The following is a 14,247-nucleotide window of genomic DNA, read 5'->3' as shown; positions in this document are numbered from 1 at the left end:
TGCCTTGAAAACATTTTTAATGATGGATGATGAACATGTAATACGTGTTAAATTGACTATGTATTTACTTAATTTGCACAAACACTGCAGCAGAGCCACTTAACACAGTAGATTGCTACACACTACAGTAGCACCAGAACAGAGGGTCTGAAAAAAACCAAGGTTCTCACAAATACTTTAACATCAACTGCTGACGGAAACTGTAGCTGAACATTTTACAGGACAAATACAAAGCAAGGTAGCCACTTCTACACACAGTATTATTCTGAATCTAAATCCATATGATCAAACTGTGACGAGTGAGTGAGTTGTGTGTTATGCAACATAACAGAACATAGATTACATGCATTTTGAGCATCCAAACTCCATCTCATATGCACAGAAACATTCACTATATATAACTCAAAATCAATGCAGAGCAAACACACAAATACTACATTTGTGTTGAATGTTTGTTTACAGCACATCAGTGAAGTGTTGCTTGAACTTGATGGTAATTGTACATGCTGTAATTTGTGGTGGCATATCTCATGTATCTTATTTCGACTAAAGAAAAGTGGGTCATGTGACCTCGAAAAAAAGTTCAGGAAAAATCACACACGGAGAAGGAAAACACATATTGGTGATTGAAAACATTACATGAAAAGGTAAACTTCTGTGGTGGTATGAACTGAAAAGCACAAAAAGAATGAGTGGAAAGCTAAATAGAAAATAAAGCAAAATAGAAGTCAATATCAGAGACCAAGCCTTCTTCTAACATCATGGCTGTCTGTTTTGTTTTAAATAATAAAAGGGGTGGAATTTTATTCAAAAAGGCTAAATCCCATAAAGATCAACATAGCATAATATTCTGCAACTGAAAACTCACTACAAACCAACAGAGTAGTATTGATATAGCAAATATTATGCATATGTTTGTACTGCTCGAAACCATAAACAAATGATAATTCACAAACATGTTTGTACCCAGATCTGTAAAAAAAATATGGTTCTGTTTTTGGGAAATTTCTTCAAAATGCTTATTATCAGAGTAAAAAAAATGGAGAAATGGCCCCCCGAGGAGGAAACTAAACTTTTTACACATAAGCTCAAAAACAAGTAAAACACAACAATTAAGTATGAATCAATTTTGTTGTTGTTGACTTCATCAAAATATGTCCTTACAGTATCCAGACTTAATATTACCATCAAGCTGGAGGGACAACCCAAGCTACCAAACAAGCATGAAGCACTTCCTGAGTTTGCAGGAAATACCATACCTGCAGGTGATGACTTGGAGGTGCTGAAGTTGCACAAGGGCTCAACTAACCCTCACTACAGTCACCCATTGTTTACTGTCCTAACAAAGAGCCTCCAGCTGTGCTTCTCTTCGACTACCTTTATCTCATCGCTGCTGTAGAGGCCAAAGCAGTCTATGCGACTGTGAAGTGTGGAAGTGCCAGTTATGGCCTTCATTACCGTTGTCTTTAATCAATTAAATGACCATAAACACTCTCCTTCTCTCTACACACTCACCAACAAGGCGCAGATGCTCAAGGCCGGACCGGACAACTTACATCCAACCTCTCCATTTCTCACCTCTTTCCTTCCTTTCCAGTCCAGCCTTCCTGAGACTTGTCAAGTCTCCCTTTCACTTTCTAGGGAAGCCCACTGATCTTAACACACACACACACACACACACACACACACACACACACACACACACACACACACACACACACACACACACACACACACACACACACACACACACACACACACACACACACACACTTCATCACAAGTGGGAAAGGCTCATTGAAACCACCCTGCTCTCATTGCATTTGCTTGTATTTCATATGAAGTGTTTCTACGCTTTCTTTATCATTTCCTCTCCCCTGTTATCTCCTCTTCTTCCTTTTTCTGCTTAAGTGTGTCTTCTCTCGTGGCTGAGTGGCAAGCAGGCTTCAGCAGTTGGGTTCCTTTGATTCCAACTTAGTCTGGTTCAGCCCACTTTGGCCCAGCTAAGGAAAGCAGGGATGTCTCGCACTGGGACGTTGCGGGTCAAAGCTTTGACGCGCAGGTTGCGGTCATCTGTAAGGAGCACCACCTCCCTTTGGAGCCTCACTGTTCCATCTGTGAGTGGGGGGGGGGCAGAGATAAACTTTATTCACATCAGATTACACGTGTGTTAGGAAATCTGTACACTGAATGAACGACAGGCAATGTTACATACTTCTCTGATCAGGCATGAAATCTTTTGCCTTGTCTTTGCAGTAGTGGAGGCAGCAGGACAGAATCACATCATCATTGGTACCCTGAGGAAAAATAAAAAAACGGTACAAACATTTTCAATCAGAAGTCAACGACTGTTTCCCAGCAAAAGAAAAAGCCTGAAATCTGAAACCAAATCACCAAAATTTAACAAGATTAAATAATACGAGCTATAATTATTTGGGCTCTCACCTGCTGTCCAGAGGTGTCTTCACTGCGGAAGGCAATAGAATCAAGCTGATTTCCTCTGCTCGTCAGAGCTCGGAGGTATGGTTCCCTGGCTTCGAATCCTTTCTCCAGGAAAGCCACAGCACACCGGGCCTTCTCCTGCACGGCCCGCACATGGGCCGCACTGACATTATAGTTGCCGCGACCGCCAGTGACGCGTCCACCTGAGCCCACTCCTCCACCAAAGTTGTCCTGGCCTTTAGCCAAGCCATCCAACTCTGTGATCACTGTGAGAGAGAACACACATCGCTTGAGTAAAGTAATAAGTATATGTAAACAAAGATGTCCTTTTTCTACACTTATCAGCCAAATGGGGCATTCTTATGATTCTAAACACGTCACAACACCACGATTTAATCCTTCTTCACTCATCCATTCATTTGTTTCCTCTTTTCGTTTCAGTCTTACCGATGAGTGGCACAACTACTATGTATGTTCCACACTGAAGGAGTTTCTTCAACCCTCCCAAGTGATCAATGAATCCATTGGTATCTGGAACCAAAAAGAGAGGCCTCACTTCCAGCTCCAACTGCCCGCCGGTCTGCAGCACCGCCTAGAACACACACGTTTTTTGATTAATCACTTAACATATCAAATCTCAGACATACAGGCTAATACCCATCACAATATACATGTTTGAATATGTATTGTTATGCATGTATACGTGTGTTTTACCTGTATTTTGTCCCTGCGCTTCTGTTGCTGTGCCAGTTTGTTTGTGAGGTCGTGGCGTCGCGCCTTCAGCTGTCTTATGTCATTCTCGCTGTCTCCCGCCTCCTCCTCTCCTTCTGATGCGGAGAGAGATGACTCCGCCTCGACTATGACATCATCAGCCTACCAAACACACACGGGTAAGACAGATTTTCAGCAATTTTGCTTCCCTCTGCAGTGAAGATCTAATTTACACAATTTTGTGTCAGTCAAAGTTTGAAAGAAAGGAGTGCAGTCAGAGATGAAAACATAGTTAATGAGGAAGAACAAATATTTTAGAGGGAAAGTAGGAGAAAATCTGTCACCTCTTTCTCTGTTAGAGAATCCTGCCTGCTCCTTGAATCCGTTGAGTTGGTAGGTGGAGAAGTTGCCACAGAGATGTATTTGCCTCCCTTGAAGGCCAACAGAGGCTCTTCCTGTCCACACAAAGCCTCCAGAAAGTACTTCAGCACCGTCACTCTCTTACAATCTGCTGCTATTGCCTAAGGAACGAGAACGGAGGTAGATGAGCCTGAGAACTGGAAGAGGACAATTAGTGGTACCGGTCAAATCTGGCATGTTGAAGGTGACAGAAGAATTATCAAGAAGCATGTACCAGGGCTGAAGAAACGTGCCTTTACTTTCCACTCACCATGTCAGTGTGTCTGTCTGTGTAACACGGCTCCTGTGGTGCAGCAAGCAGAGGGATAAAGCCAGCAAGCAGCCGGTCCTCCTTCAATTGCAGCACAGTCAACTCCTCATCGCCCTCAACTTCTTCAGTGTCGACTTTGAACAGCGGCACTTCCTCGTGGTCTACACGGGCCAGCATGTTGCACAGGTCAGCCAGGCACTGCCAAACATCTGGGCTGTAACTTGAGAAAGAAAAACAGCCAAAACTGATGCTGAGGAATGAGTATTTTAAAGAACTACTCTCTCAAGAGAGTTGGTATGAGTGGTTTGTGTACAAGTACCAGTAGAGGGTATGAGCAGAAATCAAACAAGAACTTGAAGAGACTATAAATCAATATATATTTCTGTCTAATCATTTTGTCTAATCTTTTTTAATTTAATTTACAAACATGATAATATGTCAATGTTGTGTTCACAACTTGTTTCCACGGCACTGAAGTGGCCCAAAAAACATTAGTCACTGCAGGTTTAAAATGCTCACTCTATACTGCAGGGTGGTGGGTTCCACTGGTCTGGTTGCCCCAACATCCAGTCAGACCAGACCTTGATACTTGGCAGTAGTTCTCTAAGGTCCAATGGAAAGGCAGAGACCCGCACCATACCCTCATGCTCCTCCCCTTTACCCTGCTCGTCTCCATCTGCCATGGGGACTGGTTCTAAAAGAGAGAAAGAGAATTTTGTTAAATACACTTAATAGACTTTAATTTCAGTGTTCCTGAATTAGATTCTAGAGCCACAACTTTAAGAAATGTAGCTGATACTTTCTGTGTCCATACCTGCAGGGGTATCCCTGAGCAGCTCTGTGCAGCGCTGCACCAGTAGTGCGAACATGCCGAGGCCCAGGGCAGTGCTTTGCTCCTGTAAAACGGACCGCACTTCTCCGTCTTCACCTGACAAACACAAACGATAACTTAAAACAGTACTTCCTCAACACCCTTTCTACCAACATTACCAGCAGCCCCAGCATGTGTGTGTTGATTATTATTATTATCATGCGATCCTGTGTGCAGTATCACCTCTGCTGTGGGCATAGTGGATGGTGAACATGTTGATGGTGATGATCTGCAGCATGTGTGTGAAGCCCAGTAGGGCGGGGCCATGCTGGAGCAGCGTCTTGAACTCCAGCAGAACACGGCTCGCCACTCCAGGGAAAGACTCCATGCTGTGTAGGCAAGACGCACACATTCATAAAACATACAGGAAAAAAAAAAAACAGACACACAAAAATAAATAATTCATAGACTCATTCAGTCTATGAATTTAAGAGCTGGAATACATGAGACAACACTCACCCCACTTTAGTGAAGAGCTTTCCATGTGCATGCAGGAAACTCAGAATGAATCTCTTATTTAGCTGGAGAAAAAAAAGAGAGAACAAGCACATGACAAGTAAACACATGACTTCATCCAGTGACAGTGGCGAAACACAGAGAGAGATTTGGAGCGGATGTCACCATTTAAATGCACCAGAGGATTTGAACAATAGGAGTGGGAGGAAACGGACTGAAAGGGTACTGAAGCTGGAAAGAGCAAAGAGGACACACATACAGATGCCTCTCCCAACAGGATACATTGACAAATACTAAACAGAAGCAGTGTACACCGGAGAGAGACTGATAGATTTGATAAAGGTAAAGAAAGTACTTTCTGCATTTGTGTCGGATATTTAAAGTAATATTCTCCAAAACCTTAATTTGAATAGAAGTCTGTTAAATCACTATCTATGGCAGAATAAGGTAACACAGTGGTGATTTAACCTCCAGCCTGCTGATGAAAGCTATTCCATTTGCAGTATTACTAACTGTGTGTCTGTAGCAAGATTACCGGGAAAAATCACAAGCAGCTATCTTTAGGAAGTGAGATCCAAATTCACACCTGTAAATTACCGCTGATCGCCATAGGTGCCGCCAAAGACACCAAAACAGAGATCTTCAAGATTGGAACTTTAACATTTATATTAGAATAATCACTGGTACTGCTATAAAGTATGTACAAAATTGGTCCTTTTTTTTTTAAAAACTCAAAAGTAGTTTCTACAGGAAAGAAAACAAAATAGTGGTATGAAAAACCCACTCCTGAAAGCAACAAATGATTTGCTGTGTAATGAATCAGACAAAGATGAATGCCTGAGCCCCTCCCCTTAGTGGGGTACTGGATACACACACCCAAGAAGACATTGCTATAAAGACCTAGGTCTTGCTGGAGAAGGTTTATCTTATCTATCTGCAATATTTGCCACAATGTCAATTAGGAGGCATTGACATAAGTTGCTCTGGAAAATCCATCCTGTTCTCTCAAATGCCACTGTTACAATTGACAAGAGAAGGCAGCGAAACAATGGATGGAGAGATGGTTGTCCAAATACACCAGATAAACACTTGAGAGAACAGCCCCTTCCATTAAAAAATACATGGTGAATCATTGCAACAAAAATGAAAACAAACCAAAAAAGGGCCAAAAAACGAAAAGATAAAAGACGGGGTAAGGAAGGAGTTAAAAGCATCTAACATAGGAACGTCAATAAAAAAACCAAAAGATTAGTAAAGAGAAATGAAGGCCCACAAAATTTGAGAGAAAGAAAGAAAGAAAAAAAAGAAAAAGAAAGAAAGGGATCTTACATCACTAGCGCTTAGACTTCCCAGGTCTCCATCCTGTTCGGAGTCTCTGCTGGATTCACTACCTCCCCTCTGAGACGATGGGGTTGCCGCTTGTCTGCTGGTGCGAATCCAAATTTCCACACGTGCTCCATCTTCCCCTCTTCCTCTTCCTCTTACTGCCGGCCCCCTGGAGCCTCCTTCATGCTCCTGCCTCCTCCTTCGCTCGAGCTGCTCTTCCTACAAGAACAAAGTCTGTAAACAAGAAGCACTCACACTGCCGAAACTTTTTGGTCCCCCCCAAAAAAGGTAAAATATTTGGCACATTTAAACGACTTAACTTTATGTCTGACCTTGCGCTTAGCTTCCTCAAACAGACTCATCAGGCTTTCCTTTGCAGTCAGGATGGGGTTGGAAGCTGCCAAGCTGCGCATGTAGTAATACACAGCATCCAACTTCCGCTTCTGTAAATGTGAAAAGTGGAAAGCAAGTAAGAGGGAGGCATCCTGCAGAAGGACGCACACTGGGTGGGTGAGAACAGACCATTACTCTTTAAGTGTAATTTAATGTGTTTTTCAATTATACCATGGATATGCCAGGAAAAATACAGTCAGTGCCATTCAAGTTATCCAATTGTGCCTGCAAAGAGCCTTTTCAGCTCTCAACCTACCACCCCTACTTAAACTACACATCACTTACTGTATAGACTGCTAGCAGGGCCAGCTGGTTATATGGTCGTCCATTTTTGGGGGCAATCTGCTGGGCTTTCAGGTACCAGCTACAGAAAAATGGAAATGTTTAATTATGAGATACCGTCAGAGAGACTATGTGGACTTTCAACATTTGCTGCTTCTACTTTAAATTATACGGTTCTTATCTAATTGGTAATATTTAGCTAGGAAGGAACTTTATCTTCAAAGTTCAAAGTTTCATATTTTTAGCAGCCAGCATCTCAGAAAAAACAAGTCCAAGACTGACTCCTGACTCCAGCTACAAGATATTTACATTGTAGCCTCCTGACTCAGTCAAAATCAAATATTCAATGCCAATACACATCCAGTGCTTTTGAATGTGTGTTAAGAAATTTCAAAATACGTAGAAAATGCTTGAATTACAGCTTACCTGCGAGCCTTGCCGTAGTTGGCCGAGTCACTGGCTTGTTCCCGGTAACGTGCTATATCTCCCTGACAGATCATGCAACGCTGTGCACTAATAAGAGCATACTTCACCTGGAAAAGACAAAAACATTTACCAATTTACAACATACTTTTGAATTTTAATTGCCCAATTCAGGGATATGCATTGGAAATATATATCGGATCATTTGAATATGCATCATTTGATAAATCTTAGAACATATGTACACAGAATAAAAGGTGCTGTACCGTTTTACGTAATGGCCGAGCCCTGATAGCCATGCCGTCCATGTAATCCTCTAACTTAAACTGGTACACTGTCTGCAGCTTCTGTAGCAGCCCATCAAAGAATAGTGCCCCCTGTAAAACACAAACAATGATCACCAGACAATCAATATATATGCATATGCATGTACACATACAAACTTAACAGGCTGTACTCATAATCAAAAATGTTTTAATTGTGGCCTGCTACCACTACAAGAAAGAAATGGTTTTGGACACAAGTATTTCTTAGGCAGCGTATTAACGAACTGTGTATTGTACTAATTTGGGTTTACTGATCAGTGCTTAACCAAATACTAAGCAAGGTCCCAACTGTGTATCCCATTAAGTGTCCAAAGAGACTAGTTAGTAATCATCTGCCTTGACATATCCTCAAGCAAGAATATGGCACACAGATGTCCGATGCTAGTTGCAGTAAGCTCCTGATTTTGTGAAATGCTGCCCTGTCTGAATTTCTCCACACATTCCTTACCTCATCAAGCAGCGTAAGCAGCATGTTTCTGATATGAGGGGTGTTGTCACATGTTGGGTCTTTAAGAAGCTGCCGGAAGCGCTCTATGACCTGGTAAAAGACATTCTTCCATAAAGACTGATCCACGTTCTGAGAGTCTGAGAAGTCGATGTCTGTCAGGATGATCTGCTCATATAGCCCCAAAAGGTCAGCTCTAGAAAACATAACAGGACAGTATAGGAAAGTGACAGCCAAACAAGTGCAAGCCAAAAGAGTAAAACAACCGCACACACACAAAAGAAAAAATGCCACTAACACCCCCCCCCCCTGTCCTCACCTGAGCTGGGCCATGCGATCCAGGCCATCAGCACTCACTCTGTCCCTGGACAGCAGGTTACTGAGCTGGAGCTCCTGTGCATCCGCAGCCCTCAGCTGCCTCCCCAGCTCTCCTCTGGCTTGTTGCTCCACCTCTTCAAATGACAAACTACCTCCTGCAGCAGGCTGGGAATAGCCTGCTCCCCTGTAACTCCCACCGAACTGACCCACACCAGGACCCGGGTACATACCATTGGGGGGAGCCATTTGGTAGGGCCCCATATGATAGGGATATGGATAGCGCTGGTTGGTGGTCGTGCCAGGACTATGTGAATTACTGGTGGACATGGGGTAGCAGTAGGGGTTGTCAGAGTTTTGGAATTTGTAGTAGGCCATGGCAGCAGCTTGCTGGGTTCGAAAGTGCTCACCCTGCGGGACCGGAGGACTGCCTGCTACCTCATCATCGGTGTCCAGAAAGTGAAGTTGTCCATATCCGGTCCCTGTCTGGAGATATATAGGCTGTTGGAGAGATAAATGCTGTGAGGACTGGGTGCTGGTAAGAGCAGGTTTCTGGTCGGGGTTATTGGGATCCCAGAGTCGTCTCATTCCTCCTCGGCCTCCTCGACTCCTGCAAGCTCCGCCTCCCCTAATTCCACCAAAAAGTAGCCTTTGCCCAACCTCAGGTGAATTGGAGATGTCTGTGCGAGCTGGAAGCACCAGGATACCTCCACCTCTGCCACGAGGAACCACAACTGGCTTGTGTTGCTGTGATGTCCTGCTATGTGACGCGGTACCAGACGTTTTTTCGAGAGACACCTGCAGGATTCCTCGACCTCCACCTTTGTTTCCTTTCAGTCTGTTCCTTTCTTCCCTCCGCCTCTCTGCACTTAGTTCTTCCCCCCCACCTCTTCTCCTCCTCCTATCTTCTGCTATGTCACTCATCTCACTCCCTTCCGTAGATGATTCCCCATTAGCTGTCCAGCTTTGTAAATGACTCCTTCGTCCGACTCCACTATTAGCCATCCCCTCTTTGTTATTGTGCACAGGCTCCAAGCGGGGCTTGCTACTCTCCACATCTCTCCCTAGTCGAGGACCATCCAGGCTGGTCACGCTGCTAGCTGAGCTACTGCTGTAAGTTCGATTCCGTGAGCGCCTAATATCTGATTTGGAATAGCGTTTTGAGGTTGGTGTTGGGATGTTTGCATTGGATTTGTTTCGATCGCCTCTTTCAACAGCCCTGTCTGGATTTCTTTCTATCTTTGCATCTTTCTCAGCATCTCTGGATTGGTTGTTGTTGTCTCCTCTTCGGCTTTCTCTGCGATTCTCTCTTCCTTTGCTTTGTTGTGCGTCTCCAGTCTTACCAGCTTTGGTATCCCTTTCTGCTTCTGCTGCTCTCCTGTCTCCTTGCTTCTCAGCTTTCCCGTTGTTGTTCCTTCCACCACCACCTGCTTCATCTTCTGTTCTTCTGGAATCCGGATTCCTCTCTTTTTCCTTATCCCCTCCTCTTCTCCTGCGGTTTCCCCTTTCCCTCTTCTTCTCTACCTTTTCATCCTCCTCTTTTGTCCCCCCCCCCTGGTCTCTCCACTCCTTGTCAATTGTTTCCCCTCTACCGCAACTTAACACTTCAACAGCTTGGCTATCACATCCCACTTTACCCCTGTCTTTCACACAGAGTTGTTCTACTTTGCTAGTAATTTTCTCCACTGAAGCATCAGAAGGTAATGGGGCTTTTTCCACATCACGGCTCCCATGCTTTCTGTTTGTTTCACTGGATTTAGATGATTTTATGTTTTCCAGTAGACCTTTTACTTCTTTAGCTTTCCCTCCCTGCTTCTGAATGGATGTCTTTTTGTTACCCTCCCTTTCCCCTGAACTCAACTGGCATTCTGGCTCAGTTTGCTGCATATTCTGCCTGGGGGGAGGCATATCCTGCTCCGTTCCAACTCCAGAGTCCTTTCCCTGGATGCTCCTGCGGCTCCCAGGTTGATAAAATTCTCGGTCGGGTTTGCGGGCTTTCCGTGTTGGCTTAGCAGCTCCAGCAGCTTCCTGGTGTTCTCTGTCATTTTCAACAAAGCATTTCTCTTTATTTGCTTCTGATTTAGGCTGAGAGTGAAAGCCCTTTCTACAGTTCTGAGTGTTACTACCGTCACCTCTCATCCTGTCTTCTTCCGTTATGTTGGTGTCTGCCCCGTCGTCTGTGCACCCATATCTCTCTGAGACTCCCCTTTTCTTACTCTGTGATGGTTGACCATGATCATATGAATCAGCAGCCAGGGGATCACTTTGACCAGTTTCTCCCTCTTCACTGTCACGGTGACACCGTCCATGTCCAGCTACCGGCTGGTAGCGCTGTAGTTCAGGGCGTTTTCCTTCACACTTCCTGTGCTGCTTGTTTACTAGATGCTCCGCCTGCTTCTCTGTAGAAACAAAAACACAAACAGTAAAAAGATTGCGTTTGGGTGTTAAAGAATAAGGTTGTTGTCTTCTTGTCAATAAATCCCATGAAAAAAACTAATTTAAAAATGCCTCAGACTGTCTCTCAGTACATTGTAATTGTGAAAAAGTAAGTTATCGGTCCACATGGGAAATGTGCAGCTTCAAATAAAATTGCAATAACGTTACTTCCAACAAGCACGAGAAACACACAACACGGTTGTCAACATGTTATATTAAGTTTCAAATAAACCTGTTGTTCTCTTCTGGGAAAACAACGCTGTAATGGTTCACGTTAACGATCGTTGTAGTCAGTTAAATATCTGACTTTTAACTAACGCTTAAGGATTAATGTTGCGAGAGTCGAGCTTATCTCTCGTAATACCTTTCAACGTCAACGTTGCATTCAAATAATACGGACTCGTTCGTCCTATTAATCAACTTAAAGTACATGGAGTAAATATAATTGACAATATGGCTATTAGAAACAGGGTTTAGTCGTGAAAGCAGTCGCTTATAAATTATCTGGTGTCGTTATGGTTGAAGGGGGCGTTTAAAACAGACCGCGCGGGACCAAAGAATGGGTAGGCAGATAGCTAGCTAGCTAACAACATTAGCTGGTTACAAACTTAGCAACTCCGTAGGCTACTTTTTTATAACTTGGAATACTTCTTTACTTAGATTTATCGACTTTTTCACGAATGTATTTCTTTCAGTTATCTACTTCACTTCATCTCACCGTTCTGACAGTCAATAATATCGACTGAATTCGACGTTACAGCTCTGAGTTCCGCAGCTGAGATTCGTACTCGGTCCAGTTCGTTCGCCATCTTTGCTTTCACTAAAACAACAAACACAACAAGTATGGTGGCCCAGCTAGATCAAACATGTTCACCGGGCGACACAAAAGCGAAGGCAGTTGGGTAATGGAGTACGGTCCCCTGTTAATTCAACCTGAGTGACAGGTTTCCGTCTCTGATCCTTTACTTAGGTAAAAGGAACAATATCATACATTTTTAATGTTCCATTATAGTAAAAGTCTTGCATTCAAGATTTAACTATTATACATCTATTTCACTAGGCTACGATAGCAAAAGGTTAACTTCGTTTTTTAAACTAAATGAAACACAAAAAGTCCTTATTAGTCTCACACAGAATATACTCATGGAAAGAAATCTTTACGATGTTTTTTTCTCTCAGCCTTTCGGTTAATTGTATTCATATCTGTATATCTATTTTTTATTGTGACTATCAACATAATTTCCCCTGAGGTTATCAAACATATGTTCTGTTGATGTAGGCTAATTGCTGGTTTTGTGATATGTCAAGCTATTGCTATCCTTAACCTATGCTATGTATACTATACTATAATATGTATATTCAACTTTATCTTAATGTTTTCTAAAAATTAAATAACAAATAGGGATTACATCTTTCCACCAAATGTGTTTATGTATACATGTGTTATTTGATAAAAAAAAAAAAAAAGGATTGTGGATGAGTTCACAAAGTTTTCCTCATAGTCATAGACTCTTGGTTAATTCTCCAAAATATTTAGCTATTAATTAAGTCTATAATTATAATATGCATTTTCTGTTTTAATCTGACGTGTGTGTCAGTCTAAAATGTTATGTAATTCTTATGTAGGCCTTGACCTACATATAAAGCCTGGGGGAAGGGGGCTTAAAGTTCTGCACATTATATAAAGAAACAGGCAGACAGATATCCTATATACACCCTCAATTCAACACAATAGCCACTAGATGTCAGGATTGATTACTTATTTGACTTTTTAGCTCAACTGTCCTGTAACCCTCTGGATTGGCCCAACAGCAAACTTTCTCCCATCTACTTTTGTTTTCCATCGAAGTACTTTATTTGAATGAAGCACATCTCCTCCTTATCACATCTTTTCTCTCATGTCTTCCACTCGTGACTGTGATGTGAACTGACACATTGCACGAGAAGGGTAATTGTGGGACTGCAGAAACAAATGACAGAAACAGAAAGACTGTGAGTAGTGCGTGTGTGTGTGTGTGTGTGTGTGTGTGTGTGGGGGGGGGGGGGGGGGGGGGGGGGGGGGGTGCTTGGAGAGTTCAGGCAGACATCATCGGTGTGGCTGATGCTAGAGTAAACAGCTTCATTTCCCTAGCAACACCAAATTAAAGGCACAGAGACTCGTGTCCTTGCTATAAATCTCCCACACATGATTCTTCATCCAGAGCCAAACCTCCTCTTTTTCCATACACGCTCCTTCATCCTGTCACTAAATTATTCATCCAAGGTGCTGGATGGCTCACTTCTTTGGCATAGTAATCAGATATGTCTACACTTATGTGTGTGTATAATATAAGTTCATCTGGTCCTAAATTGCCTATTATAGTATATCCTATACCACAAAACAGACAGGCAACCGTTAAATTGGGCTATTCATACAGTCTTATAGATCATGTATTTATCTATTGTTTGCATTTTCTGTTTATTTCAAAATGTTTCTAATTGTACAAGATTTGGTTTTACTCTCATGGTCTTATTTCATTATTGTTGTTGTCTATTACTATGTTTTATTAATGTATTTCATATTTTATGTAAAGCCCTTGCAATGCAAACTTAAATTAAGATGTTGATCATGATTCTTTATGATTCTCATTATTCCGTTAATCAACCCTTTCTCTTTTTTTCATTGTGTAATTACGCTAATTTGTTTGAGGTACAAACAATAAGCCACTTTGTGTGTGAATGCAGAATACTGTTTTGATGTAGTGCTAGCAGTGTCTCTTGATGAAGCACTGGCACACCAGGGGTTGTAGAATGTTTCGTGTCTGCAGTGGAGAGGTGTGAGAGAGGGAGAGGGGGGGGGGGGGGCTGCCGGAAGTGGTGGGCGTGTGTCTCCCTGTGTGTGCGTGAGTCTGTAAGTGTGTGTGCTTGCGTGCCTCTGTGTATGTGTGCAGAGTTCTGATTGTCAGTGCTGCACCATAGTGCAGGTGGAGCAATGCAGGATGATAAGAGACACAGAAGGACAGAATGGGGGAGGCAGGGAGGTGGTGAGAGAGGGAGACAGAGAGAAAGAGGAAGCGAGGTAAAGAAGTGAGGAGGCATGATGCAGGAGGAGAGAGCAGGAGGGGGAGACACTGTGAATACAGATGAGAAAAGCGGGGGAAGCAGGGAGTTT

The 14,247-nt window shown here is 42.9% G+C and overlaps 1 protein-coding gene across 3 annotated transcripts; it reads right to left on the bottom strand.

Annotated features, from left to right (window-relative positions):
- On the bottom strand, positions 1-11,905 carry smg6 (SMG6 nonsense mediated mRNA decay factor). 3 transcript variants are annotated; one of them, XM_068716053.1, is made up of 19 exons: positions 11,815-11,905; positions 8,665-11,059; positions 8,349-8,541; positions 7,841-7,951; positions 7,578-7,684; positions 7,155-7,233; positions 6,809-6,919; positions 6,480-6,695; positions 5,154-5,215; positions 4,878-5,023; positions 4,638-4,751; positions 4,343-4,517; positions 3,824-4,043; positions 3,498-3,674; positions 3,157-3,315; positions 2,890-3,034; positions 2,446-2,708; positions 2,216-2,297; positions 1-2,115 (listed from the first exon to the last, which is right to left on the bottom strand). In XM_068716053.1, exons 1-19 carry the CDS (start codon positions 11,903-11,905, stop codon positions 1,985-1,987), a joined length of 4,977 nt encoding a protein of 1,658 aa, XP_068572154.1. In that variant the 3' UTR covers positions 1-1,984. The 3 variants fall into 3 exon arrangements, with proteins under 3 accessions (XP_068572154.1, XP_068572155.1, XP_068572156.1); XM_068716054.1 differs by lacking the exon at positions 11,815-11,905 and having other exon boundaries at positions 6,797-6,919; positions 8,665-10,896; XM_068716055.1 differs by lacking the exons at positions 8,665-11,059; positions 11,815-11,905 and having other exon boundaries at positions 6,797-6,919; positions 8,349-8,624.
- Between the last annotated feature and the right edge of the window lie 2,342 nt (positions 11,906-14,247).

The sequence above is a fragment of the Cebidichthys violaceus genome, unplaced genomic scaffold, assembly GCF_023349555.1.
Source record: "Cebidichthys violaceus isolate CVI_PGR_0920_01 unplaced genomic scaffold, fCebVio1.0.p SCAF_20, whole genome shotgun sequence".
NCBI lineage: Eukaryota > Metazoa > Chordata > Actinopteri > Perciformes > Stichaeidae > Cebidichthys > Cebidichthys violaceus.
The sequence above is the reverse complement of the archived record's forward strand: the minus strand, read 5'-3'. Positions and strand labels throughout refer to the sequence as shown.

Excerpts from the sequence above, each read along its gene's own strand:
- smg6 (XM_068716053.1), bottom strand. The coding sequence starts at position 11,905 with ATGGCGAACGAACTGGACCGAGTACGAATCTCAGCTGCGGAACTCAGA. Across the intron at positions 5,216-6,479 it reads GAAGTCTAAGCGCTAGTGAT|CTAAATAAGAGATTCATTCT; the intron begins GTAAGATCCCTT and ends TTTTTTCTCCAG. Across the intron at positions 4,044-4,342 it reads CCACCACCCTGCAGTATAGA|TTACAGCCCAGATGTTTGGC; the intron begins GTGAGCATTTTA and ends TTCTTTCTCAAG.